Source organism: Manduca sexta, chromosome 9 (assembly GCF_014839805.1).
Source record: "Manduca sexta isolate Smith_Timp_Sample1 chromosome 9, JHU_Msex_v1.0, whole genome shotgun sequence".
In the NCBI taxonomy this organism is placed as follows: domain Eukaryota; kingdom Metazoa; phylum Arthropoda; class Insecta; order Lepidoptera; family Sphingidae; genus Manduca; species Manduca sexta.
In genome coordinates, this window is record NC_051123.1 from 6,937,589 (window position 1) to 6,964,827 (window position 27,239).

At 33.8% G+C, this 27,239-nt stretch overlaps 1 protein-coding gene across 1 annotated transcript in view; it reads right to left on the reverse strand.

The window, feature by feature from the left end:
- The window catches only part of LOC115441325 (tetratricopeptide repeat protein 28), an 84,231-nt gene that overhangs the window by 49,029 nt on the left and 7,963 nt on the right, over positions 1 to 27,239 (reverse strand). The window contains exon 2 of the mRNA XM_030166072.1: positions 21,733 to 21,784. Coding sequence (XP_030021932.1) covers positions 21,733 to 21,756 — 24 coding nt within the window. The 5' untranslated portion in view covers positions 21,757 to 21,784. The remainder of the gene's footprint in view (positions 1 to 21,732; positions 21,785 to 27,239) is intronic.

Sequence of the window (27,239 nt, forward strand, 5' to 3'; positions counted from 1 at the left end):
TTGCACGTTTGTGACTTCCTATTTGATGGTCGTTGGATGCGTGATTTCACCCGAGTGCGGCGTGATGTGAGTCCACACCCTGCACCCAGACTTTGGTAAAAATTCTGGGGTTGTGTGGGGAAAATATGTTAAAGCTTTCTATATCTTAACTTCTTTACATATTATAAAACAAAATCCCCTTTTCTGTCTGTCTGTATGTTATCAATTTTCTCAAAATCTATTGAACGGATTTTTATGAAATTTGGTAGGGAGATACTTTAAGACCCTGGGAAGGTTATAGGCTTTCTATCCCGAGAAAATATATAGCGGGACCTTTACCCCCGAAAACTCCTTCACGCGGGTGAAGTCGTGTGCAAAAGCTAGTAAATCATAAATGTGTAATTGTGTTTATTGGTTTGTGCTTCTTTACACAACAGAGTAAGAGATCGACATGTTTTACAAATAATTTGTGTGTGGGGTGTAGTGACGTATCCGGAATAATGCAATGTAAATATGAGAATTTTATGTTGGCAAAAGACGTGGAAAGAGTCAAGAGGAAGGTCAATATTATTTTATAGTTAATTATAGATTATCTTAATTTTCGTAATGACGTTGCAGTGAACGAATAATTGTACTGTACTCCAAAGAAAACATATGTAATAACATAGTGTATAACAAGTTTTGTTCACTTAATGTAAATAATATAACCTTAATAAAAATGAATACAGCACGAAATTACATGCTCATTTTAAACGGTTTATTATATTTTTTTTATACACATCGTTTCATAAGTTTTGTAAGTAAAAGCAGTGTGACGGCGCGTCACGACCAACAATAGAAATAAGTGAACATTCCTCTCACGCGTTCATATATCAAACACAGCTTTTTTCTAACGGTTGTATAATATGTTAGACCATAATGATCACATTCCTAGCAACGGCTTGACATTCTCATCTTTTTTACGCGTTTTTATAGTCGCTACGTGCTAGGCTCGTGCTGTCAGTACGTACCTAAGGTAATTTTTATTTTTAGGGTCAGTTCATAAAACAAATTTAAAACTCCTAATAAACTCCGCTTTGAATTTTAAAAATAACGCAAAGGGAATTTAATTCGCCCGGCAACAAATTGTAAGCTCAAACCAGAACTCACCATTGAACTATAAAAGGTTTCAAACAACGGCCCACAAACCAGCCCAGCGCCAGGTATAAGGGTTAAAAACAAAAGAGAAAAAAATGGCGTCGTCGGTCATCCTTTGTCTATTTTTTCCCGCTTATTTTTCGGGATAATTACACCAGATTCTTACCTGTTCGAAATAAAACAATTAACGTGTGTTGGTGCCGAGACAAATCACACTATAATTTGGGACCGGATTCGGACAATTTCTTGATGATTTAGTCAAAAGATTTTTTCAACGCACGTTCATACATTTTATGGGAAACGTGGAGCGTGCGTTCCGCTCGTAAGCCATTCGTCGTGGACGTATCCGAATTAATTTTTAAATAATGTACATTCAAAATACCGATGTTTGTTTTGTGAATACAATATTTTTTAATTAAATATTTTTAGGCCGTGAGGGACAGCTTTAAAAAGCGCATTGCATTTGACTTCCGCGCATCTGTTCAGTTTGGCCTGAGGCACGGGACCCATCACGACTCCCATGCCTGACTGTTAACCGGCCGAGATGGGAACACCCGCTACAGCGCGGTATTACAGCGTTGGGAAGGGTTTGCCAGGATTTTCCGTTTCATTCGTTTATTGTTGCGAAATCGCACGGTAACACGGCGGATTCCAGACATACTTCGACAATTACCATTTCGTGAGTGACCTCTCGTTCGCTTCAAGTGTCTCTTCAAGTGGTCCCACTATGGAAGATGTGACCTTTGGCATTAGTTCACATGTCTTTAAAACGGTTGAGATGTTTTGACGCGGTTTCATTCGAAGGCATGTGACGTCACACTTCGAGTCTTCTCGGAGGCGTGGACGACTCAATAAATTTCTTTCGGGGCACATTCATCAATCCGTTCACACATACCGGTTGATTCATCGGGGATAATTCCTTTAATCTGATTTTTATAAGTTTGTTTTGTCGGTTTTAGTCTTGTTGTCGTTGTCACTTGCTTTATTTTCAATCCAGATTAGCAATCTTGAGAAATGGAGAAACTAAACGTTTTATTTTTATGTCATAAATTTTGGCAACGTTAAGTAATATTAGCAAAATCAACAAATTTAAATTGTATAAATATTTTTTTGAACATTCTATTGCTTGCGTAGTCTGTTTGAAACCGAACTACTCATAATAGGATACACTTGTTACCAATTTTGGAGTCGGTGACTAATTTAAATGAAACATTCTCTTCATACATTTGTTTATTTATTTAACTAGCTTACCTAGCATTTTAATTAGTCACCGATTCCAAAATTGGCAACCAGTATATATGTGAATATTCATGTTATGTATGTAATCCTATAAAACCTATTGTAACACGCGACCGAAGCAACAATTTTAACGTAATTACAAGAACAAAATAATATACTATGGAAAGGCGGATTGCTGAGCACGAGGGACTTAAAGAAAACTCCACGCACAACTTAAAGCAATTAATGTTAATAATTTCTGGTTAACCGACCAGTAATGTCGGGAAATTACTCAATAAAGTATTGAATACCATAATGACCACAATTGTCAGCCGTAATGGTAATAACTATGCGTAGATATATCCCATTGTATTCTGTTTTAGGTAACATTTAAATATTTCCATATTGACTCGACGACTACACAATGTTGTATGGGTTTGTTTTGCATTCCCCGCGCTTGAATTTTATAAAATATTTTCGCTTATTTGGGTTTAAAAACTATGTGCTTAATATAGTGCGTTGGTTATTCATGAATTGTTTTTGCTGGCAACTTTGTTTTATATTAACATTGTACGCTGTGTTCGTAAACAAATTCCATTCCCAGGCAAAAAAGTCCATACCCTTTATAATTATTTATATTTTATAAAAGTAATTAAAAATACTCATAGAATGTGTAGGTAGGTTGATATTGTATATTGTTTAAAAATGGAAAAAATCGACTTATGACCGAAGGTTTCAAATTAATATGCCTAAGTTTGCTTGTAAATACATTTCAATTGGTTAGAACGTGTATCTACATACTAAATATTTTTTGTGCGAAAATGATAATTACATTTACGTCGTTGTCATTGGCCAGTGACCAGTCGGACTACAATATTTTATACTTATTAAATAATGTGTTGCGTACCCGTTTATATTATAAAATTCCTTGACAAACCAAGGAATATTAGTTTTCTATAGAAGTTTTTGTTCCGGCACGCGTACGATGCGCAAGGAATGTGTTCGTGACGATCGATTTCGCGCGCAATCATCTACCGCCATGTTGTTTTTGTTGTCAAAATAATAGCCCTAGGCACGTTCCTTTGCACGCTACCGTATTAACCACTTGACGTATGACGTGTAAAATATTCAAGAATTGATTGATACGATGCGCATGTACTTATAATCGTACAGGCAGCTTTCAATAAACTTGAACCATTGTTACGCTACATTACGAGCTTAATTCCTAACGTAATAATAGCCTTAACAACAACTATCGTATCGAATTTGTTTCTTCGTACGTTTAATTATATTCGAACTGTTATTACGATGAACATTATCGCGGATTAAATCCTCTTTTATTTTTAAAAACTCTTGCAAACCAGCCAGTGTGGGCGTGGTGGACAACTTGTATTTTATAGCTGACCAGTATCATGGAGCCTCGGTGGCTTGAACCTTCTTGAAAAAAAAAAGCAACGTCCATAGAAGGATGTCTTTCAACGAGCAAGCGGTGATTTTGCATGAAAAAATAAAGATTGAAAATTATTGGACGCGGTTCGGTGCAAATGTAGGTGAAGCGAGGTGTTTAGCTAAAGGCACTCGTTAAATAATAATATCTATACAAATATTATCCATCATGTCTCAAGACGAATTTCATTTGTATTTTATGATATCTTCCGTGTCGCGTTGGACAAAACCTCCGCAACGCTTACGTATATGCACGTAAAATGTGTCCAGTGACTTTATAACCCATGATATCTCGTGTTTATGCCTTAACATAAAATTAATGAAAATTGTTTGTTTTTATTGCAACTAACGTTTAAAATTCTTGTGAAATTATCTAATCCAACTGAGCACGTAATCATATGAAACATATTCTTAAAATTTTATATTCATTAATGTGTATGTGGACCTTATATGTTAAATTGACGCTAATATTTATGTACATTTGAGGCAATAAAATCATTGTATCAAACGTTTAAGATAGTGGGATTTGTTTTATAGATTTTTTATGGGTACAAAAGACACATAATAAGCATAAAATAACTACTTTATATCAACATTCTTAATGATTCTATTTTGTTGTTGACGTAGGTATGAATATTTGAATTAAATAACTTTATTATATATATTTTATTGGTATAGATACAATAAATTTATACATAAAAAATCACATTACTTAAATAATATGTACACGGAAGGAAACATATAGGTTATCGTTTTTAATTTGTTTATTACGTGAGCCAAAGGGTTTTCTTGTGAGAGAATGTATATACGACTATAAACAGCGTGACACTTTAATATAATAACATGTTTTAAATTAAATCACGTTGTTAATAATATGCGAGTAATATTTATACTAATGGAGGAGGGTGCAAAATTCACAGAATGTCTAATGCTTAATCATTGCAATTATTCATACCTTTGTTCATGCTGTTTCTTCATTCTTGAAGTCTAAAATTCATTTGTCTTCGCCAACATTGGGGCCTTCGGAATATACCGTACGGGCTATAGCGGTGTTGGGCTCGGTAGTCTTAATTAGTTATTAGACGCGCAAGAATGTGGCATAGAGCAGGGCGGCGCGCGCGCATGCAATACCGCGTCCAAGTATTGGGCGCTAATCAAATTAGCTGTTATAATATATATGAAATATCACACTAGTAGATTCTTTCAAATAAATTTACGGCGCCATCCTATTTTAAGTACTAATATTTAAATAAAATAGAATAATGAGTTTTTTTTATAGTTCTGCTTTATATCGTGTATTTTAAAATATAGAATGTTCAAAGAAACCAAATACCGTTAAAATAAATTAAAAATATTTGCGTTCGATTTCCAAAGCGTGTGCGTAAAATGATACGGGATTGAAAGCGCAGTCTGCCGGCGCGGCGCATGCGCGACCACACGCCGCAGTAATATCCTCGACCGCAGAGCCTTTCAGTTATTAGCCGATGCCCCTTGCGGCTGTGGGTTTCTTTTAATCACTCATGATAGGTTTTATTTCCTCTATGTTTTACGTGTTGTATTGGCGCCGGAAAAAATGTTTATAACTTGGTGGCCAATTGTTATTCCATTCTGTCTTTATCGGAAAATAGTACTTTGAAGAGTAAATAAAATAGCGCGGAATTTAATAACATATTATATACATTCATAATGACTAAAATTTTATATCAGTAAATATTCTCCATAAAAAAAAAAAATTAAAACAACAATAGAAATCACAACTGGAAATAAATAATATTTTGCGTAATATTCTATTTTGAATGGACAGGAGAATCTTATGTGAGAATTTTGGAGTCTCGAATTTGTGCCCGATATAGCGATAAGCTCGGCCATTATCACATCATGGGACGGAAAGCGCACGACGAAAACTGGTTGCACTAGTTACGCTTCTACCTACCCCTTTGGGGATAAAAGACGTGTTTGTAGGACATTCTGTTGTCAAATAACAAGTAATCAGTTGAAAAGCAAAATTTTAATCATTGATCGTATCGTATGGTTTAGAATTGCTTTCGTAATGCTAGGCGCGGTCTAGTGGGGCGAATGTTGGTCTACAACATCAAATTTCAATCACCGGTCATTTTGATTCTTTGATTACGGCACCTGTCAGATATCAACTATTATATTTATAAGGTATTCATTTAAAGTGCCATGATGTAATTTAATTCCGCAAAGATCAGCTAGTGTTTGCAAAACGTAATGAATGCATAAATGTATTTCGTATTGTATAAAGGTATGCCGTTCTTAACTTCTTTATTTAATTAATTCGGCTTTTATTAAAAGTAATTTTGTCGTCTATTTCTCAAATCCAGGGTTTATAAAATATTCAAAGTTTATTGCTGGTTGCAGAGAGAGACATGTAGCTGGGAATCGAGTGAGATCCGATACATTGTTCTGAGCTGGTAGCATTATAAGCTATTACTAACCGTGTTTGTCTCTTTTATCTTGTTTCATATTAAAACCATAAATGTAAAAAATATGGAGAAAAATATATAAATTATATAGAATTTTGGTACATCGAATATTTAGGTCACTTATTAATTTTAGATTGACGTCAGATGCAAAAAAGTCAGCTTGTCTCCTTGCAATAATAAGGTTAAACAAGGACATCAATTTTTTGGGTGCACGCTGACCTTATGTTAATCACATCTTGATTCGGTCAGAATTATACTTAATGACATGTTTCTTCTCCTGTGCTATTGTATTATTAAGTAAACTTATTATATTTCGTATTGCCTTGTATTCTGTATGTATCGTTCATATAAATCCATTTCTAATACTGCAATAACTTAAATACAATAAATATTAGAGACCGCCTATAATTTCTAATAGCGATGTTTTATAAAACTAATTCCATAGACAAATAGTCACAATAAATATATTTAACATAAGCGTACGAGTAATGTGCGCTTACTGTTTGCATTATGCGGTAATAACTCGGAATTATTGCAAAATAAACTTTGTAGACAAATATCTTTAACTAGATACCAAGAACCATCCCATTAGTATATTAATAATATAATTCAGCTATTTGTTACGATTAAATAAATTATTTAAATGGTTCTTTATTATGAAATTAATTGCCTCGGTTGCTTTGTTGTATTACGGTACAACTGCAGTGATATTGGACTTTTCTACTCAATATCAGCCCGGAGACTTGAATTTGTGCGCGATATGGCGATATGTTCGTATCCTATCACATTATAGGATGAAATACACTCGGCGGAAATTAGGTATACCAGTTGCGCGTCTGTTTGCCCTTTCGGGGATACAAGGCGTGAGTGAGTGTGAGTATGTTTGTGTATATATGTTACGAGTTTTTTGTGTACAGGAAAACCGTTATATATCACAATATTTTAATTGAAAGCAGAATGGATCATTACAACATTTTACTGTGGGAAGTATGTCAAGTGTTTTTTATTTCCTACATTTATGTTCAATTGGTTTTGGTGATATGTTTAGAATACCAATTACCATTAGACATAGAAGTTATAGGGTAAGGCAAGGAATAATATTCTCTGAAGTTGAGTAAACATTCGAAGCAAGACTCTGCAACTCATACGTTGATATCAAATTCCAGCTATCGCGCGTTTTCCGGCTAGGTGTGATAAACCACGCTTTCAGATTTACAACACAAATCAAACTTAAGTATGGAATCGCATCGTAAACTAGAGAGTCAATCATCTGTTTTAGCAACGTTACCGAAACGTAACTGTATTTTTGCTTCTACCAATTAATTTTAAATTAATTTCACCATATAAACTTAGTAATTAACGGTGAGCGGATGGAAAGCAGTATTTTAGAAAGATAATAACGTGTTTTGCAATGTTACTTACCGACGCGGATGCCACGAACAGTTTCCGATAGAAAAAATTGTTTTACATCCAGTCACGACATGTTTATCGGCTATAAAAAGTGCAATCAGTTAATGTAAGCGAACAAACATTACGTTTGCCGCGGCTCTCATCCGCGTCGACCGCACAGTTCATGCAACTCGTAGTAGCGCGCCCTATTTTCCTATAGTTAGATAATTATATTGACTATAGCTTTTGTTCGGGGCTTCGCCCGCGTGAATAGATTTCTCCGGGATAAATATTTCCCGGGGTTAATAAGTAGCCTATAATACTCAGGAGTAAAGTAGCTTCCTATTAGTGAAAGAATTTTCAAAATCGGTTCAGTAGTTCTTGAGATTAGCGCGTTCAAACAAACCCTGCAGCTGATAGTATTAGTATAGATTTAACTCTTTTGTTTGCGGCGGTTACCGTTGCGACTTTGTAAGCAATTTTAATTATTTATCAAATCATTTATCAATCACTAAAATAAAGGCAGAAAAACTCTTGACAAAATGTAATAAGCTTGTTAGAAATAACTTCATGAAAATCTGATTTCAAACGCACGTACTCAGACAGATGACGCATGGTTCTTCGATTGCATCAACTACTAAGCAATACGGGTTTCTAAACGATAATAAAGTTTTCCTGAGTTGTTAGAGGAGAGGATTCGTTTTATGCGTTTTGAATGGCGACAAGCTTTATGCAATATTGCATTCTAGCTTGCAGGGAATTACAACGCGTCTTACGAGTTACGGACGAAAACAAAGCATTTATATCTTGCGTTTCCTATATTGTTGACTGTTACATTTAAGATGATAAATAAATGTTTATTTTATTTTGGTCCGTATACTGTATAGTTTAATTTATCTATATTATTGAACAGTATATATCAAAGGCCATCATTTATGCTATTATAAATAACGTACAGATTGAAAGACTTAAGAAAATTAACAAACTAGAAATGTTCGTGTTTTTTTATTGCTTTGAATGACGAGACGCGCTTACCGGTCGCCTGATGGTAAGCGATACGACCGCCCATAAACAGTAGAAACACCATCCAACACCTTGAATTACTAAGTATTATTTGGTATATTACACCGCCCATAAACATTAGAAACACAAAAGTGTACTATAGTACCTAGTAATCATTAACTACAGAGCTGTACTAATAAATTCATTTTTAAATATAACTGAGCGTTCTGGCAATAACCATACAAACAGATCTATGTAATATGCCTCATTTATTTAAATGAAGATCACCTATAAACAGCTTATAGCTCGAATCAGGACAACACTTCCTTGTACGTTCGTAGTCTAGTTCTCACTGGCATGAGTCGATATACAAGAGTACTCAATGATAATAATTTAGGCAATGATATTCACAGGAAATAATAAATACGTGATAACTGATCGCTTCCTCGCCTAATGTTTGATCTTAACTAATCAATTATCCTACTAATATTATAAATGTGAAAGTTTGTGAAGATGGATGTATGGAGAGGTATGTTTGTTCCTCTTTTAAGAAAAAACTAATGAACGGATTTGGATGAAACTTTAGAGTAATATTGGTTATAACAGAATAACATAGACTACAATTTATAACGATTTTGTGCAGTTTGGTCATAATATAATGATACATATCAAGTATGTCGAAAAAAAAATTATCCCGGAAAACTCCTTCACGCGGGCGAAGCTGCGAGCAAAGCTAGTAGTAAAAATATCAAACCAAAATTGCACCTAAAAACATAAACATTTGATTTTAACACGAACATTGAAGATTACAATTAGGTACTTGTTAGCACAATAAACATTACGATAGTTAGGATTTTACAAATTCTCCATACTTTTAAGACTACCTGGACTGTGTTTGTTACCAAAGTCGTTTGTAAAACCCAATGATGTCTATGTTCAGTACCAATTTAAATTGCACCGATATGCTCTGATAAAACTTGCAGTCGCCGTTTCCCACTGCAATTAGCTCCAATTAGAATTTAAGCAATTAGTACGAAATTTATTGGTAATCTGAACGAGGCGTGAAGTAATTAACTTTGCCACGCAATGCACTATTTACGGACAATTAGCAAATCATTAGTACATACGTCTTTTATAAAATACTAGCTGTACCCGGCATGCGTTACACAGCCACGTAAAGTATTTTTTATCTTATTTACTAGGTTTTCTAGCAGACTTAACACTACGATTAGAATAATTGAAATATTATTTAGCTATAATGTAAGCTCAAGTTAGAAAAACTCAACATGGATATGATTGAATCTAAAAGTGACTTAATCGCAGCAAATTAAACACAATATAATATGGAGACGTTCACGCATGTATAGTAAATTCGCGAACGTATAAATAAACAGAGAGTATATCTTCTAATATATAAAATTCTCGTGTCACAATGTTTGTCTCCGTACTCCTCCGAAACGGCTTTACCGATTTTAACCAAATTTTGCATGCATATTCAGTAGTTCTGAGAATCGGCTAACATCTATTTTTCATACCCCTAAGTGTTAAGGGTTGTCCACCCTTAACATTTTTTTTATAATTCTATACAAATTTTTATTTTTTTTATTATGTCGCATTAAAAAATACATTCAACCCTAAATTTACACCTTTCTATCACCAACCCCTATTTTTTGTAAAAAAAAATGTTAAGGGTAAAACAAAGTCTCCCGCTGCATCTGTCTGCCTGAACGTGTTAAACTCAAAAACTACCCAACGTATTAAGATGAAATTTGGTATGGAACAGTTTGAGGCCCTGGGAAGAACATAGGCTCCCGGGAAACTACTACTTTTATAACGGAAAACTTTAGCCTGAAAAACTTTATAACGCGGGCGGAGCCGCGGGCAAAAGCTAGTGTAAGTATAATAAGTAAAATATGCCAAAATTTCAAAGCATAGTGAAAAAGTATCATTAGGTTTCCTTAAAAGCGAAAAATATTTATATATAGATTTTTCGGGCCAAGATATCTCGCCGGGATTCCGAGGACACCCTATCAAAGTTTCCTCACAATCTGATCAATGCTTTCGGAACGCTTAGACGACAAACATACAAACGGTGATTATTATCTATATAGATAGATATATGAATGGTTTATATCAATTAGATTGAAATACATGAAAGTGGGCTTTTAAAGATAGATACAGATTTTTGATACATTTAGTTTTATCAGAACTTAAAGTATACCAGAAACAGTTGCCAAGATGTCTTACTACAATCGTTAACGCTAACAGAAAATAGAAACAATGTATGAGAATAACATATTCTATCGATAAGTCTATCGTTAGGATATGTCATTCTCATACATAACGTTAGCGTTAACGATTATAGAAAGGTATCTTGGCAACAGCCCCAGCTTTACTTATCAAAAAACCTGTTAGCATTACATCGACAGATATATGGTATCGGTTTCTGTGGAAACATTTGGAGATAACTTTATTCTATACTAGATTTTGTTCACGGCTCCGCCGGCTTGAATATGTTTTCCGGGATAAAAGTCCCGCTATATATTTTTATAAAGGTATAATCTTCCCAGGGTCTTAGACTATTTCCATACCAAAATTCATAAAAATCAGTTCAGTAGATTAAGAGAAAATAGATTACATACAGACAGACAGACAGAAAAGAGGACTTAGTTTTATAATACTCGTATGTATAGGTAAGTGATGTGAATGTTATTAATTGTTATGGTCTGCATGACATCCAAATATATATGTGTTATGTCGCTTTTTCAAACAAACGCTCCACTAAGAGATAAAGGTGTATCTAATATAGTTTATATAGTTTTATCAACAGCAGTTTTCAAACTTGTTCTCTAGGAGATCTATCAAAGTAAATACAACATTGCTATTTGAAATAGTGCGTAAAATTTAAATGAAAAAGCAATACGCAACACTTAAAAGTAATTATTAGTTTCCGAGCGAAAGACAGCTCTATATCCATGATTAGTTGAAATAGAATAAATGTTAGACAATTAGGCATCGAAGCAGATCATTTTACCTAATAGTATGTTTTACACTACCAAGGCATAATAACGAGAAATTTTCTAGACAGGCCGCCCCGAGCGCTCTCGCCTGACTCGTTACAAAAACATTCTGAAGTTAATAGCTACTGTGGCCTGAAAAAATAAATTTGTTAAAGAATATATGCAGAAAATAAATTCGTAATTTATTTTTACGTGTTTTAATAAAAACTTTATGCCGCACTTGCAAATTGCGTCTCTTTATTAACTTGTATTAAACACATTAAGGCATAGCGCAGACGCTGTTAAATAGGCTTAACGAAATAAGTTTGGTGCGGCACGGCGTAGCGGGTTGTAGGTGAGATATGGGTGAATTTAATGTTAGATGATATAGTTTGTATATCTTTTCGTAAGGAAAAATAAAAAAGAAACAAAATATAGTTTTCAACTTAATACAATAATATTTCAAAATGGCACATTTGAGCAAAACCACAAGACCGTTCGTCCATAGCGTTACTTCCTAAGTCCAAACAAAATCTAATTCCCGAAGGTAGAGTTTAGTGCGTGGAGCGGACATCTCGTCAGGTGTTGAAATACGACACATTGTGAGCGTAGTGCGCACGCGCAACAATCGTCACTAAAGCACTCTTTTACGCGCGCCGTAAAGCGTCTATTGTAATTGCGGTGCTGGAGTACTGTCTTTTGTACTGTTTTAATTTATATACTGACGTGAAAACATTGGGAGCGTGTTTGTGACGTAGATTTTGTCCCTTGAATGATTGCTTTGTGAAGAAAAATGTGTCACATTAAGCTTGCTTTTTATTTTTTCAATTATAATATAATGCGTACTGACGGTAATGCATAAAACGAACACTATTATTTAATAACATTTTTCAACAATAAAAAGTAATAATATGAAATGATAATTTAACTGTTAAGTTTAAACTTACATGTAAAAGTGCATTAGAAACATCACTTAAATATAGCTATTAAAAAACCGAAAGCCCGAAGTGGCATAAAAAACAACAACAAAAACTTTTTATAACCCTTTTGCATACAAATGAGTTGTGACTACAATTTGAATATAACTTACGGCGGTAAACGTGTGAAGGAAACGATAACATGAAGTTAGAACAGGTGCAATATCTAATACATTAAAGTGAGCATTCGTTTAACGGAATGTAGTATTATGTACTCTATTTAATAGCTCCGTCCTGTAATAAGTACTTACATCGGTATCTTGTAATTGTATGTCATGTAATATAGCTTTGAATAATAATGTCGATTGTATTTTCGTTTCGAAAAAAAATCCCATGCTTTATAAATTAAAGAAAAACACGAATAATACATAAAAATACAAAAGAAAAACTGATTTAAAATAAAAAAAAACTATAAGGCAAGAATAAAATAGAGCCTGTACTTACGAAAAAAGAATGTTCACAGAAATACGAGACTTTGGTTTATTTTGTTTTATCGTTGAATCCTAAAAGCGTCAACCAGCAACCACTCACCGGATCGCGTATAACTTGTTATTACTGTGCATCACTGCAAGCGACTTATTATTGGAACCGCGCGAAATTTGTCGCAAGATTTTGCGTTATTATGTCATTAATCTTCATAAATACATCGGCCGTGGGGGTTAAATAAGGATAGGCATAATGTTACAGGTAGTTAATGTCTGCGATTTATCATAGCTAAGTTATGCTATTTAAATAGCCTGTGCATATTTGGCTGACCGTTGGGTTATTTCGAATCTTAAATTGTGTTTTGGTATATCAGACGTTTTATGTTTTTATGAGGGAAAAAATACACACATAACACTAAATTTTTGAGAATAAATTTTATTTTCATGCGAATTGACTTTGTGTAATATGTTGTATTTACTTGCCTACAAAAAGGAAGGACGGTAATGTCTCGGATGTTGTAGTTATTTGTAAGGTTCTGTATTATTTATAAACGCTATAAATAAGGGTTTGAGCCGATTCATTTAAATGATCAGGGCTATATGTTACCAAATAGAAAACTAATTTCAGCTTTTCATTGGATATATCACGAAATTGAAAATATTCTTTTGGTACCGGTAGTCAATAATATCACAGTTTTAATGTATCAACAACACGCTCATATTTTTTTATAGATTAAGCATTAAAATATTTCTTTATTTGTATATGAACCCAATAAATTTAGAATCATTAAGTGTAAGCAGCACAAACACTACACACGTCGCCTTAAGGCTTAGTGGAAACGTATATAGGCTACGAGGGCAGGTCTTGGGTTCGATTTCTAGGGGGAGTAACATATAGACATAGTATAAAATGATTTGTTCGGGAACTAATCTGGTCAGAGAACATTGACGACAGACTTAGTTGTAGACGGTCACTAAAACTAAGCATAATCATACAGTAACACGTTTAAAATTGTTGCACAAAGTGAATTTCGAAGTTAAATAAAGGGAGATAAAAGAAATTAAAACACCAATTCATACATTTGAAGTAAACATGAACCCTTTATAAGAACCTTACCCTCCATTTACATATAAATCCGGACACCGATAAATATCCCCATAAAATATTTCACAACTTTGCTAATTTCCAAGTTCCACATAGTAAACGCTGTGGTACATTGTAGATAATAAATTTTATGTTCAAAGGTACACCGTACGGTCATTTCGACGTATGGCGATAAAAATTCATTACACATTAATTTTAAAACGCTGCGCATAAATGAGTAAATACTTCTACAGATATGCTGTGAACGCGAGAGTTATTGTCTTTAGGAGAATTTAAATTGTGTAATAAAATGCTTGCACGTGTCTACCGCTGTTACCACAATAAAACCTTATTGTTCACAATAAGTTTAAAGTCTTTTATATTGTTCTTTGCTATAATACCGTAACAAAATCTGAATCTCCATTACTATTAATACAATGAAGGACATAATTTGTGCGTATTTCTAGAAATTGATTTACTAAAACAAACTTAAATTATGTTAAGAGTTCAAATAGTAAAAAAAGTCTACCTTTTATGTGGTATGTAATGCAGAATTGTGATAATACATTATTATTCAAAAACAAGTAAATTATAGTCAATATCGAGCAGAATCCGGAATAGGCGCCTACAAAATGTTAACTACACGTAATTGCGTAGCAGTACCGAGAGCTGTGCGCAGGCGCCGTTTATCCCCACGGTTTGTTACACGGCCCCTTATTGCCGTTGCCGAGATTATCAGCCGCACTCATCATTTTACTCTGTCATTTGTCTATAATAAAATGCGAACAAAGCTTTCGCAGCCGCAGCGATGTCGCACGGTTAATTAAATCCGTTAAAAGTCTACAGTACCGAGAATACGCCCCTAATACACTGTTGGCCTTATTTAAATGCGATCGTATAGTATTTTAAAAGTGCAACGAAATTATTCCTTTCATCGTTTGATTAAGATTCGTAGTTTTTCAGTACTTTTTTGTTAAGCCATTTTAGCACTTTAGGAAGCAATTTGTGTTAATTGGTATCTGAAAGGGTACGATAATTAATATTTTTTAGCATTTTAATAATACTTTTTTTATTCGTCAATTTTTTTTTATTGAGGCTAAAACTCCCGGAGCATGATTAATAAAGTATAAATATTATAGTTCTAGGGTAACACGATTCTCATGCTATTAAAATACGAAGTATCTGGATAAGGTAAAAGTTTATTGTTTAATTACAAGTAATTTATGGTATAGTACATATAACGTATTTTCGAACAATCTTTTTAGGTTAAATTAGCAAAAGTGAGGGAAAATTGTGAAAATACTATAAGTATTCCTTAAGTTAAAGCAACTTTATACCTAACCTAAAATTTAGAACCTGAAACGAACGCTCTTTTCGTAGTCAATTACTACAATTATATATAAAAAATAGTACTTCAAAAGAATAAAACAAAGGAAGTATTTTTTAACCACATTGCAAATGATTTTTATTATACCTAATCCTTTCCCGGTAAAACATCACCGATGTTCGCAATACTATAAATTTTATAGAAAAATTGCCAGCTCGCAATATAACTACGGGTTTATTAAATCAAATACGCACGTCATTGTAATTAAGACCTAATTACGAAGCACTAAAATCGTTTTAATACCTCCATAATTTTCTTTGAGGCGAGAGTGCGAGATTGTGCCATGAAGTTATAGAACATTAGAGTAACCATTTATGATGGTATTAAAATGGCTTGAATGAGCATCCTATGAGGTTTTAATAATGCGAATGAGTAACGTTTATTACAATAAAATGTTGTAGGTGGAATTAATATCTTGCATGCAAAGATTCAGTGATCGTAATTGATATGAAAAGTGGGATTAAATTGTAGAGTAGGTAACTAAAGATAGGTTCCACGTGACGCAATGACTATCACTCTCGGTGTGAAGTGCGATTTGTCTCTTTTTAATGGCTTATTTTATTTTCCTGGAGAGATAAATTAATCTATATCGTAATGTAATATATAGTATGGTATTTTGCTGTGATTTTTTTTATACGGCCACAGCGATTTGAACGCACAATACATGACGGTAAGTGGACTGGGGTCCAATAGAATGTCGACTGACGAGAGATGATTACTCCTCGTCAGTCGACACAATTATACTGGCCTGTTGAAACACACACAGGCTGTTCTCGGAACGTGACACACTTATGTTGTCGCTATCCGGGCGGATATAAAATATATCCTACCACCCGCAAAATTTAATTAATAGTGAATTAACAAAACATAAACTAAATTTTAACGAAATATAACTGCTGAAAAATATGTTGAATGGTAGCAAGTGTCTGACAGATATAGCAACGGAATGACTGGTTGAGGCTGCAGGTTTGATTTCACCCTTTAGATCCGCCTGACATTTCGAAGTCTCTAGAATTCTCTTTTAATTATCCCTCGCCTTACGACGTGGGGTAACCAGTAAATATCTGAGAAAACTTCATAAAACTTGCGAACAATAAGCTTAAACGTCAGTCAAGATTTTTATTTTGTAAATAATATTACGTGTCAAAAATATCATTTGCTAAATATGGACATACTCGTTACACTTTTTTACTTAACCTTTTTATGTGTACAGGCGATGACAGAATGTTATTATAAAACGTCAAGTGTCAACGTAACTACAGGATGTTTAAAATATTTTATCCGCGCTGTATAACGCTCTTTGGATGTAATAATTTATGTTTTACTAGCTTTTTCTCGTGGCTTCGCCCGCGTGATGGAGATTTCCAGGATAATTTTTTTTCCGACTTACTCGATATGTATCGTTATATTATGACCAAGTTACACAAAATCATTATAAATTGTAGCCTATGTGTTATTCTGATGTATAATCAATTTTAATGTATAGTTGCATCTAAATCCGTTAAGTAGTTTTTTCGTGAAAGAGGAACAAACATATATACATTCATCCTCACAAAATTTCGCATTTATAATATTAATAGGACTAGCTTTACTCGCGGTTCTGCGCTCATAAAATATTTTTTCCGGGATAAAAGTCTTGCTACATGTTTTCTCAAGCTAATACTAGCCACGTCCTTCGCAGGGTCTCAAATTATATTCAAACCAAATTTCATCGAAATCGGTTTCGTGGTTCAGCCCTAAAAGCGTAACAGACAGTGTAACTTTCGCATTTATCGAAAGTACGAATTTGTTGGTACGTGATTTCCCCCGTGAAAGACTATAACGGAATGAATGTCCCACCGTCTATATGTTCATGAAGAATAAGTTTACTTTACTGTAACAATTTTTTCTTAATTTTTTAGCTTTTAATTTTTAAATTTTTCACACTTAAGTATTACAAAGTTTCGCAATTTTAATATTGCATAATAGGAATACGATTATTCATACTAATAATATTATGAATATGATACGCGTAAACAGAAAACATAAAATATTTTAGATTTCCAATATATTTTATTCTGAACTAAGTTAATGACCACAATTAATATTAAAATAAAGTTTATACATTATTAATTTATTCACGTTTTATTTTAATTATACTTTAATTATTCCGAATGTGAGTTTTATTCTCCTAAACAATTCGCAGTTCGTGGGCGCAGTCCAATTTACATACTTGTTTACTAGGAAAGATGGCGTCTTTTTGTGTGTCGGACATGTTTTTTTTATTGTAATTCTTCAGTTGAAATATGTGTATGGAATGGCATTTATTAAGAATTTTGGACTATGTTATATGAAAAAAAATATATATATAGCTTTACATAAAATAATATGTATATGTGACAAATCACAATAACCCATACTTATCTTTTAACACAAACAAAACAGAGACGTATTTTATCATAGAAAAAGCAACTTTACGATTAATTATAATTAAATCGATAATGAACTGAAAACTATTAGTCCTTTTTAAAAATGTTAATTTATGTCTCTCTAATACCATGTCTGTACTTTATTTTCCTTATATGCCTTGAGTGATATGCACATAAAACCTTCGGCACTCAGACCACGTGCTATTTAATTATTAACCCGCGTCCGCAGTGCAATAAAAATCGACGTACGATGAACAGGGCCATAATAAACTGCGACGTGGCAACAGCCTATTAGCGATGATTATTTAATGCACTAAAGAAATGTACGATTTATTTGCTGTAATGTTACCTTCATCTTGGAATATAAACCGACAATTTATTTGTTTTCGATCTACATCTTTTTTATCAGGTAAAATGGTGAAATAGTATTGCATGTATACTAAATGGAATAGATTGAGTCTAAATATTTAAGTAAGGCATGCATTTTTAAGTAAGGACTTTTGTGTATTGTTTGCAAGGTAAAGGTACCTTTGAAAGCCCACCTAATTGTAAAATCTTCATAAAATATATTTATTAAATAAGGTAAAAAATGTTTTTTATAAATTGCAACACGTTACTTCTTAATATACAAATTAGTAATAAAAGCACTAATAAAAATCGTAGTACATTCTTGCATTACAATACAAAAATACCAAAAAGATGGTGGGCCTTGTTAGGACCCGGGTTTCTTTTAATCACACTACCTTATAATAAAACACAATACAAGAACAATAAATGTAAATTATCCTTAAAATAACATACTCATTGAAATTGCCTGATCTGGGAACAAAACCGCATCCTACCAAACCAATATTCATTGCGCCACATCCATAGGAAATGATACATGCTTTTAATAACAAAAAAAAAACATCAATTCCTGTTCTAGTAACGCCATTATAATAGTATGTACGCGGAGTCACGCCCACGCTATCCGTCACATCTCCACCTTAACAGCATTTGAATTACATTAATTTATATCGAACCTTATGTGTAACTTACCTCGTCATTGGTGTGGGCCAAGGAGAAAGCTTTGCGCTTCGGTTATGAGCTGATAGCGGGAATATTTTGAGAAATACTCATAGTTTGTTGGTAGTAGGTCGCATATGTGAGAATCCGTCTGGGTAGGTACCACCGCAATGTTTATTTCTGCCGCCAAGCAGCAGTTTGTAGGAACTGTTGCGTTCCGGTTTAAAGGACATTGTAGCCAGTGCACTACTGGACATAATGAGACTTAACATCTCACGTCTCAGGATGGTGAGCGCCGTGGAATACCAAACAATATTTTGTAATTCAAGGTGTTGGATGGTGTTTCTGCGGTTTATGGGCGGTCGTATAGCTTACTATCAGGCGAACGGTACGCTCGTCTCGTCAATCAAAGCAATAAAAAAAACTAATAATATTTTTTTTGTGCATGTTGTATATGCCTGTATACAATGATTTCTAGTCTTAAAGATATGTACATACACTGTTGGTGTATTTTATTAAATAAATAAATAAATAGCGTAGGGATATAAGTACTTAGATTTTGTCGCGGTTCTCTTGAGTGACGATGGGGAATATAAGCTTCAGTCACTTCTTGGGATAAAAGTCTGTTCATGGGATAAAAATTAGCCCGTTGTACTCCTCACTTCTATATTGATTGTTGAATGAATTAAATGAATGACTTTAATTTTTAATGTTCCAATGGTCTAATGATGTCTCATGTTTACACGAATTTTAGATATCAAAATTTAACTAGTTTTCGGGTTTTATCGCGGTTTTTTTTATTTTAATTTTCTTCCGACGTTTCGAAGCCTACAACCTTCATGGTCACGGGGAGGAATGAGTCGTCCGAAATGTCAACGTTACAAAATCTACCTACATTTTACAATTATAAAAAATGAATAATATTTATATTCCAATGGTCGTACGAAACTATTTAATATGTATCAATATTATAATGTAAAAGCATTCGTCAAAAACGCCGCCTAATGTAAATTTATGAATCAATTTAGTTTTTTGGAAGATCATCGTTTTTGTTGAAAATAGCACAGCATTCTAAAAATATTTGGGTATTTATTAAAAACTAGCTTTTGCTCGCGGCTTCGCCCGCGTGAAGGAGTTTCCCGGGATAATTTTTTTCCGACTTACTTGATATATATCTTTATATTACAAACAAATTACACTAAATCATTATAAATCGTAACCTATATGTTATTTTGATATATAACCAATAATACTCTAATGTTTCATCCAAATAAGTTCAGTAGTTTTTTCGTGAAAGAGGAACAAACATACATACGTATATACATCCATCCTCACAAACTTTGGCATTTATAATATAAGTAGGATTATTAGGACAATAATTATAATTGTAACTGATTCATACCATAGAGAATACATTCTGTTCTATTTACGAATAAATATTTTTAAAATACGAATCGATTTTCAATACGCTGTCCCCTACCACCGGTCCCACAATCACCCAACAAGCAAGTCACGCACGAGTATACACGTTCACACGTCGAATGCAATACATCTGAACAACGGCAATTGGTAACGTACAATTGGACGTTCACCGACCAAATGGGATTAAAGGGCCAGCTCTTCTGTATATAGCAGGGATCGTAGGGGTCACACTAACACGGCACTGATAAAAGTGTTCCTATGTAACCTACTTGGATATTGAGCTTAAGTGGCGAATGCTTGTACATAATGCAGGGGTTTTAACATGTCGGCGATGTATGTGCGATGTCGTCAACTTTTGGTCAATTTTGTAGGAATATGATATTTTAACCATAGTTTTTTAAAGGCATGTACACAAGAGTTTTAGTATAGGCTGCTAATATAAATACTGTATACTTTGTGTTTTTCCCTTTGCTTCAGAGCTTCATCGTGTTTTGGGAACTGCCAATTTTAAGCAATTGTTAAACATATTCAAATTGTAAATTAGAAGTTAGTAAATAAATAAATAAATATTGTCCCACTGCACTAAACTGTTGAAAACTTAGGTATTCATTTACTGTGAGGTGCTGTATTTGTTCCCCAGCTTAAGGAAATATTTTTTGGCCCATTTACACGTATCTACACAGTTTTAAAAAATACGCGAATTAAACTAGTTATGATCTTAACAGACTTTAACTGTTCTTTGAGTTTCAGCACATTTCGTTAAGAATAGTCACTTTACTCACATTGTATTAAGAATAGTCACTTTACTTCATCCTTGAACTCATGTCCTCAAGGCCACGGCTACATGATGTCATTGGAGCCCGCATTTCAAACGTTCACTTTATGAATATTATGTGCGAATTAATTGGGTATTTAAAATGTCGTTTGTGGTATGTTGAATGGCATGCGATTATGAGTAAGCTAGGTGTTGCTCGCGGAGTTGCCTGCGTGAAGAGCCCTTACCGGTACAAAAGTCACGTATTTTAAAATTATTATTTAATACCTATAATATCCCATGGGAGCAAATTAACCGGGTAAAAAGTAGCTTATGTGTTAATTTTTTTTTATTTGGCTACCAACAATTGTTTACACCAATACTTATGAATTAAATATAAAAACTAATACAATCAAGTTGCACAAATGTAATAATTATTTAAAGGTTGGCACAGCATGCACAAGTTAAAAGCTTAAGTAACGTAACAATATATATAGTATATTTTGTATTCATTCAGGATATGGTATATCCGAGTGCCAAATTTCACGTAAATCCGTTCAGAGGTTTCTACGTTTACTTCTAACAAATATCCAGACATCACAAACTTTCGCAATGATATTAGTGAGATTGGATTTAAAATGCATTGGACATACCTCTGAGAAATCTCTCTGCGACATGATGTCTCTATGGTTTTCTAACGCGAATCTGAAAAAAAAAATGTATTTTCAAATTCAAATCCTTATGTATATTTTAACATTAAATTATATTCGATCTAAATATGTGATAGTTTCAAGTATTAATGTGAAGAAATTGAATTAGAAGATAAAACAAAGATAAAAGAAAAGCCATTATAATTTTATTTATAATAATATATTGAAATTTATTACACAACGTTCATTTTAATTCATCAAGATAGCGTAAAGCAGACATATTTCTGCCTTCAAGATTTATAGGTGCGTTCTTCTTTAATTAGAAACGTCGATAATACCCCCGAGATGTGAAAAAATTAATAATATGCAAATACATTTCATTAATAGTCGTGGCACGGCGAGGTATTGCCACATTTTTATTTAGAGCTTGCAGAGTAGAAAATACACAATTAATTAGTCGTAAATACCGCGACTTCTTGTAAAGATGGTTAACTTCAATAAAATTATAGACTGTATATGGGTTTAATGTTCTGTTTTATGGGAAAGTCTTCTTTTATGAATAACTTTAAAAATAGACTCTAATAAAACATGTTCAGGGTTGAAAATTGCTCGAGTTGGGTGGGCGGTCTGGCCAGACGATAGCCCTTGGTCGAAGCCATAAGCCGGAGCCACTAGACTTCCGCCAGCGATCGTCAAACTTGGTATAGAGGTGTGTAAAAACTGTTCTGCTAGCTGAATTAACGGCTGCTGGTTGAATTAATGTCATCCTGAGTAATACCCGCTTAATTGCGTTTAATTATTGACTTAGCGTATAAGGTGCTCGCTGTTATTTCATTTTGATTTATCTATCTGTCAACTAAGATAATTAACTTGGGTTTATTATGTTTTTTCTCATGTTATCTCATGGCAGTCACTATAGATTCTGTGAAGTAGAGAAAACTTAGTAAGAAAGCGTCTGCTGTCGACACTTCCAGTATCGTTCCGTAAGACAGTCTAATGGAACGAGCAATAGAGTTTAGTAAATTGAAACTGCATGTTTAATTTGTTTTCAATTATTATCTTCAATCAATTTTCAAATTCTTTCAATTTTTCATTTATGAGGTCTTAACGGAAACCGATTGAAACGATTGAAACACGAAAAAGAGCTGGAGTATCTACTACAAGTTTGCACTTTAATCTATTTAGTATATTACTATTTATTTAAATTTGGTATGCATATCTGATTATTTAACCTGTATAATTGAGTACTGCATTTATGAAAAAAGTATAATTTTGTAAAATAAAAACAAATCAATATTCAATCGTAACTTTTAATACAAGCAATCTATATGAGGATAGCCGGCTAATTTAAAAATACAAGTATGTACTAATATGTACTAATTATTCATTATGACAGTCTAAGAAAAGAAAAATTCATATGTTAGAACTTACAATAAATTTATAATTTAGTGCTCAAGATCATCGTTTCATAGCTGACTCTTAGTAACCAATTTATTAAACTAGACTTCAAACACTTCAAGCATAAATAACATCTACAACTCCTATACTGCGCTTCAATTGGTATAATATGAGACATAAAATAGATCACATTTTCCCACTCGATTGACCAGGCCTTCGAGAACATTTCCCCGAAAGATACTAAAAATATATCTTCTCAGAAATATCTTGTCCGTATGTATTTATATTCTATCGGAAATACATAAAATCAGATAAACGTAAAGGCCAATCTTGATGGAATTTTAAATGAAATTAATCTTTTATTGATATTGATTCAAGCTTCAATGATCCAAAAATATTTGCCCGTGGGAGAATGATATTATTAATGTATAAAATATAAACATTACGAAACTATTTCGACTATTTTACGTCCTATAGCAAGCAGCTGTTATAAAAGTAGGTTACCTATCTTATAATAAGTTGTACAACCTTTTTTTTAAACATTGCAAGTCGGCTGGATTAGATAATAGTATTGACCTCATAAATACAAGCCTGATGCAGTAATTAGGAATTATCTTTGATCCTTCAAAAAATTGCAGATATCATGAACATTGTTGCAATGCGAGTGTCGAACCCCAGGATTTAATTGAATAGCGGCTTCAAAGAAGGTATCAATGCTGACTAAAATTTCATTCATTTATTTAAGAAATTTTATCAATAGCTTCATTTTGGATTATGTCTACAAACAAAAGTAAAGATAAATGATGAGATTTAATATTACTTTGTATAATACAGAATACAAAGGAGTAAGTGGGTCACCTGATGGTAAATGATCATCGTCCAGCACAATGCCAGCGGTTCTGGTGCATTGTTGACCTTTAAGGAAAGGTATTAGAAAGGTATCGCTGACCGTACGTAACAAAACTATTGTGGTTTTATAGTAAAATAATAATACTTAGTCAGTAGTCAGTGATTTTAAATAAAAAAAAATACACAGGCTTTTATCTTCGAAGGGGTAGGCGGAGGAGCAACTTTGGCACTCAAAATGCATCCTGCTTGTTTCTTTCTATGCAGTGATAGGGGGTGAGCCTATCGCTATATCGTCCATAAATTTAAGACTCCGGGTGGATACTGAGCAGAAAAAACATAATTTTGATCTTGCCGGAATTAGAGCCTAGGACTGAGCGGTGATAATACCGCATACGCAACACGACTACACCACGGAGTCTCTTACAGTAACATAAATACCTAGTAGTTATTTCGTTATTATTATTAATTTATAGTGTTTTAAAATACAGTACCATCACTAGTGTGATTAAAATAATGGTCCTGACTCAATGATAACAGACACACGCTACTTATTGAACACATGCTACGGCAGCCCACTGATTAATAAGATAGATTGTAATACACTGTATTCCAATACATTCTTTAGTTCTTTTTGTTTTTGTTTTCTCAAACTTACTTTATAAATAACAATTTTATAGCTTATTTTGTGTAATTCATTTATAATAGGGAGGTTCCTTTTTCATGACTTTTTTGTTATATTTTCTTTCGAAAACAACATATTGGAATTTTTGTTTATTTTGTTTTCTATACGCGCAAGGCAAAGTGACCGCACCACATCTGATGGTAAGTGGAGAGGGGTCCAATAGAATGTCGACTGACGAGAGATTACTCCGATAGTCGACACAATTATGCCGGCCTGTTGGAACCGTATATACGTGAGCTGATCCCAGAACGCGACACACTTACGTGGGCCACTATAGCGGGTTTTAACACCTTGTGTACGGTAGTCGCTATATGGGCCGATATGAAACATCCTAACACCAGCATCAGCAGTTTATCGCACACCAATTGTTAATAGCAATTGTTTCGTCAATACACTTGACGGCAATTTGTTAATTTATTGCCTAAATAAAATTCCGCTCGTATTATCACATTACTTTTTCCTTCGAAAAAACAAATGCAAACACCACAATGTCTCACGCAATGGACTCAAGTGTTAGTTTGCAAATAGAAAATAACTATCTTCCACTCATTCATACATTGTTAAAGAACATTAGCACAAAGTTTGAAATGCATAGCATTGTATTTCAGGCTGTTCACTTATAACCTCTGTATCTATAGTTTAAATCATAAAACACTATTGGCGTTAGTATTCCGGGCTACATTGTTGCTTGCCCGTTGTTATTCGCCGTGTACCGTGTTCTGAGTTCAGTCTTACATGATTACAACTATAAAGCTACTCTTACTGAGTCCTTGGTACCCACCAAGGGGGGCCGTATTCTCTGTTTCACACGTTATTCTGACAGAGTATAGAAATCACGTTGCGCGTCGCGTTTAAGACAATAGAAATTGGCACACTAAATTGATATTTTGCAGAAATTAAATAATAAAAATAAATTTCCATTTATTTTCACGAAAACGTAACACGAGCGCGTTACAAGTTTACTCTGCCATAGATAATATGGTCCCTACTTGTGTGTGAAGCATATGTGATTTAAAAAAAATATTTAAAATAGTCTCCTAGGTTATTTGTAGTGTTTTACATGTTTCTTAGGATTTGTCGATAGATCTGCCAATCACAAAAAAAAAGAATTTTTGATACATGTGTTGCCTGGTATTTAAATTTGTCACAGTTAGAGCGAAATATGTTTCCTATCACATAGTTAAATGGTAATAAAATCGTACAATTGAGCCTAAAATATTGCGTCGTTCGTTCGGGATTAAAAGTATGAGCGGCGTGTGTCCTTAAATTTTATCCCTAATTCAAAATATCCGTAGTTATATAAGTAATTTTAATTTTATTTAAAAATAATAATAATTATTATTATACTTTGTTTTGAGGTATCATAAGTGCAACTTTGTTCGCCTACGTGATAAATAAAGTATTTTATTTATTTACTAGCTTCCGCCCGCAGCTTCGCCCGCGTGGATTTCGGACTTCAAAAATGGAGGAGGTGCTCAATTTGTCGGGATGTTTTTTAATGTATGGTGGTATGCAGGTGGTCCGATTGTCTGATGATGGGATCCTTGTGAAATCGAAGGAAGCATATAGCATGATTCAGTATTCACGCGTGATGGCTTATTATTAGCGTATTTCATGTATAACTTTGCTGTTTCTATACCGATTCCTATGATTCTTTTTTATGGAATATTTAATAATGTTAACTTTTTTAATTAGGGATGACTGAGAGCAGCCCCGGATCTTGAATTTTTTCGAGGCGGGGCAAAATCTGGATAATGCCGCCCCTAACCACCTATATTTTTACTTTTATCATCATCATCATCATTTCGCGCTCCGCGGGAAATAATTTATGTGTGTTATATACTGGTCTAGCTTTTGCCCGCGGCTCCGCCCACGTTATAAAGTTTTTCAGGCTAAAGTTTTCCGTTATAAAAGTCACGCTATATATTTTCCCGGAAGCCTGTGTTCTTCCCAGGGTCTCAAACTGTCTCTATACCAAATTTTATCCTAATACGTTGGGTAGTTTTTGAGTTTAACACGTTCAGGCAGACAAATTCAGCGGGGGACTTTTGTTTTTATAATAAATTTTTGTATAACTTTTTAAGAGGAACAATCCCGCCATACATCATTGTTGCATAACTTTAACCGTTTACGCAGCGCACGCAACAGAAGCTCTCAAAAATAATATATTTTCCCCGTTTTTGCAACATGTTGAAACTGTTACTGCTCTGCTCCTATTGGTCATAGCGTGATGATATATAGCACTCCACAAACAAAGGACTATCCAACACAAAAAGAATTTTTCAGTTCGAACCGATAGTTCCTGAGATTAGCCATTACTGCTCCGCTCCTATTGGGTATAGCATGATGATATATAACCTATAGCACTCCACGAACAAAGGGCTATCCAACACAAAAAGATTTTTTCAGTTCGAACCGGCAGTTCCTGAGATTAGCCATTACTGCTCCGCTCCTATTGGGTATAGCGTGATGATATATAACCTATAGCACTTCACGAATAAAGGGCTATCCAACACAAAATATTTTTTCAGTTCGAACCGGTAGTTCCTGAGATTAGCCATTACTGCTCCGCTCCTATTGG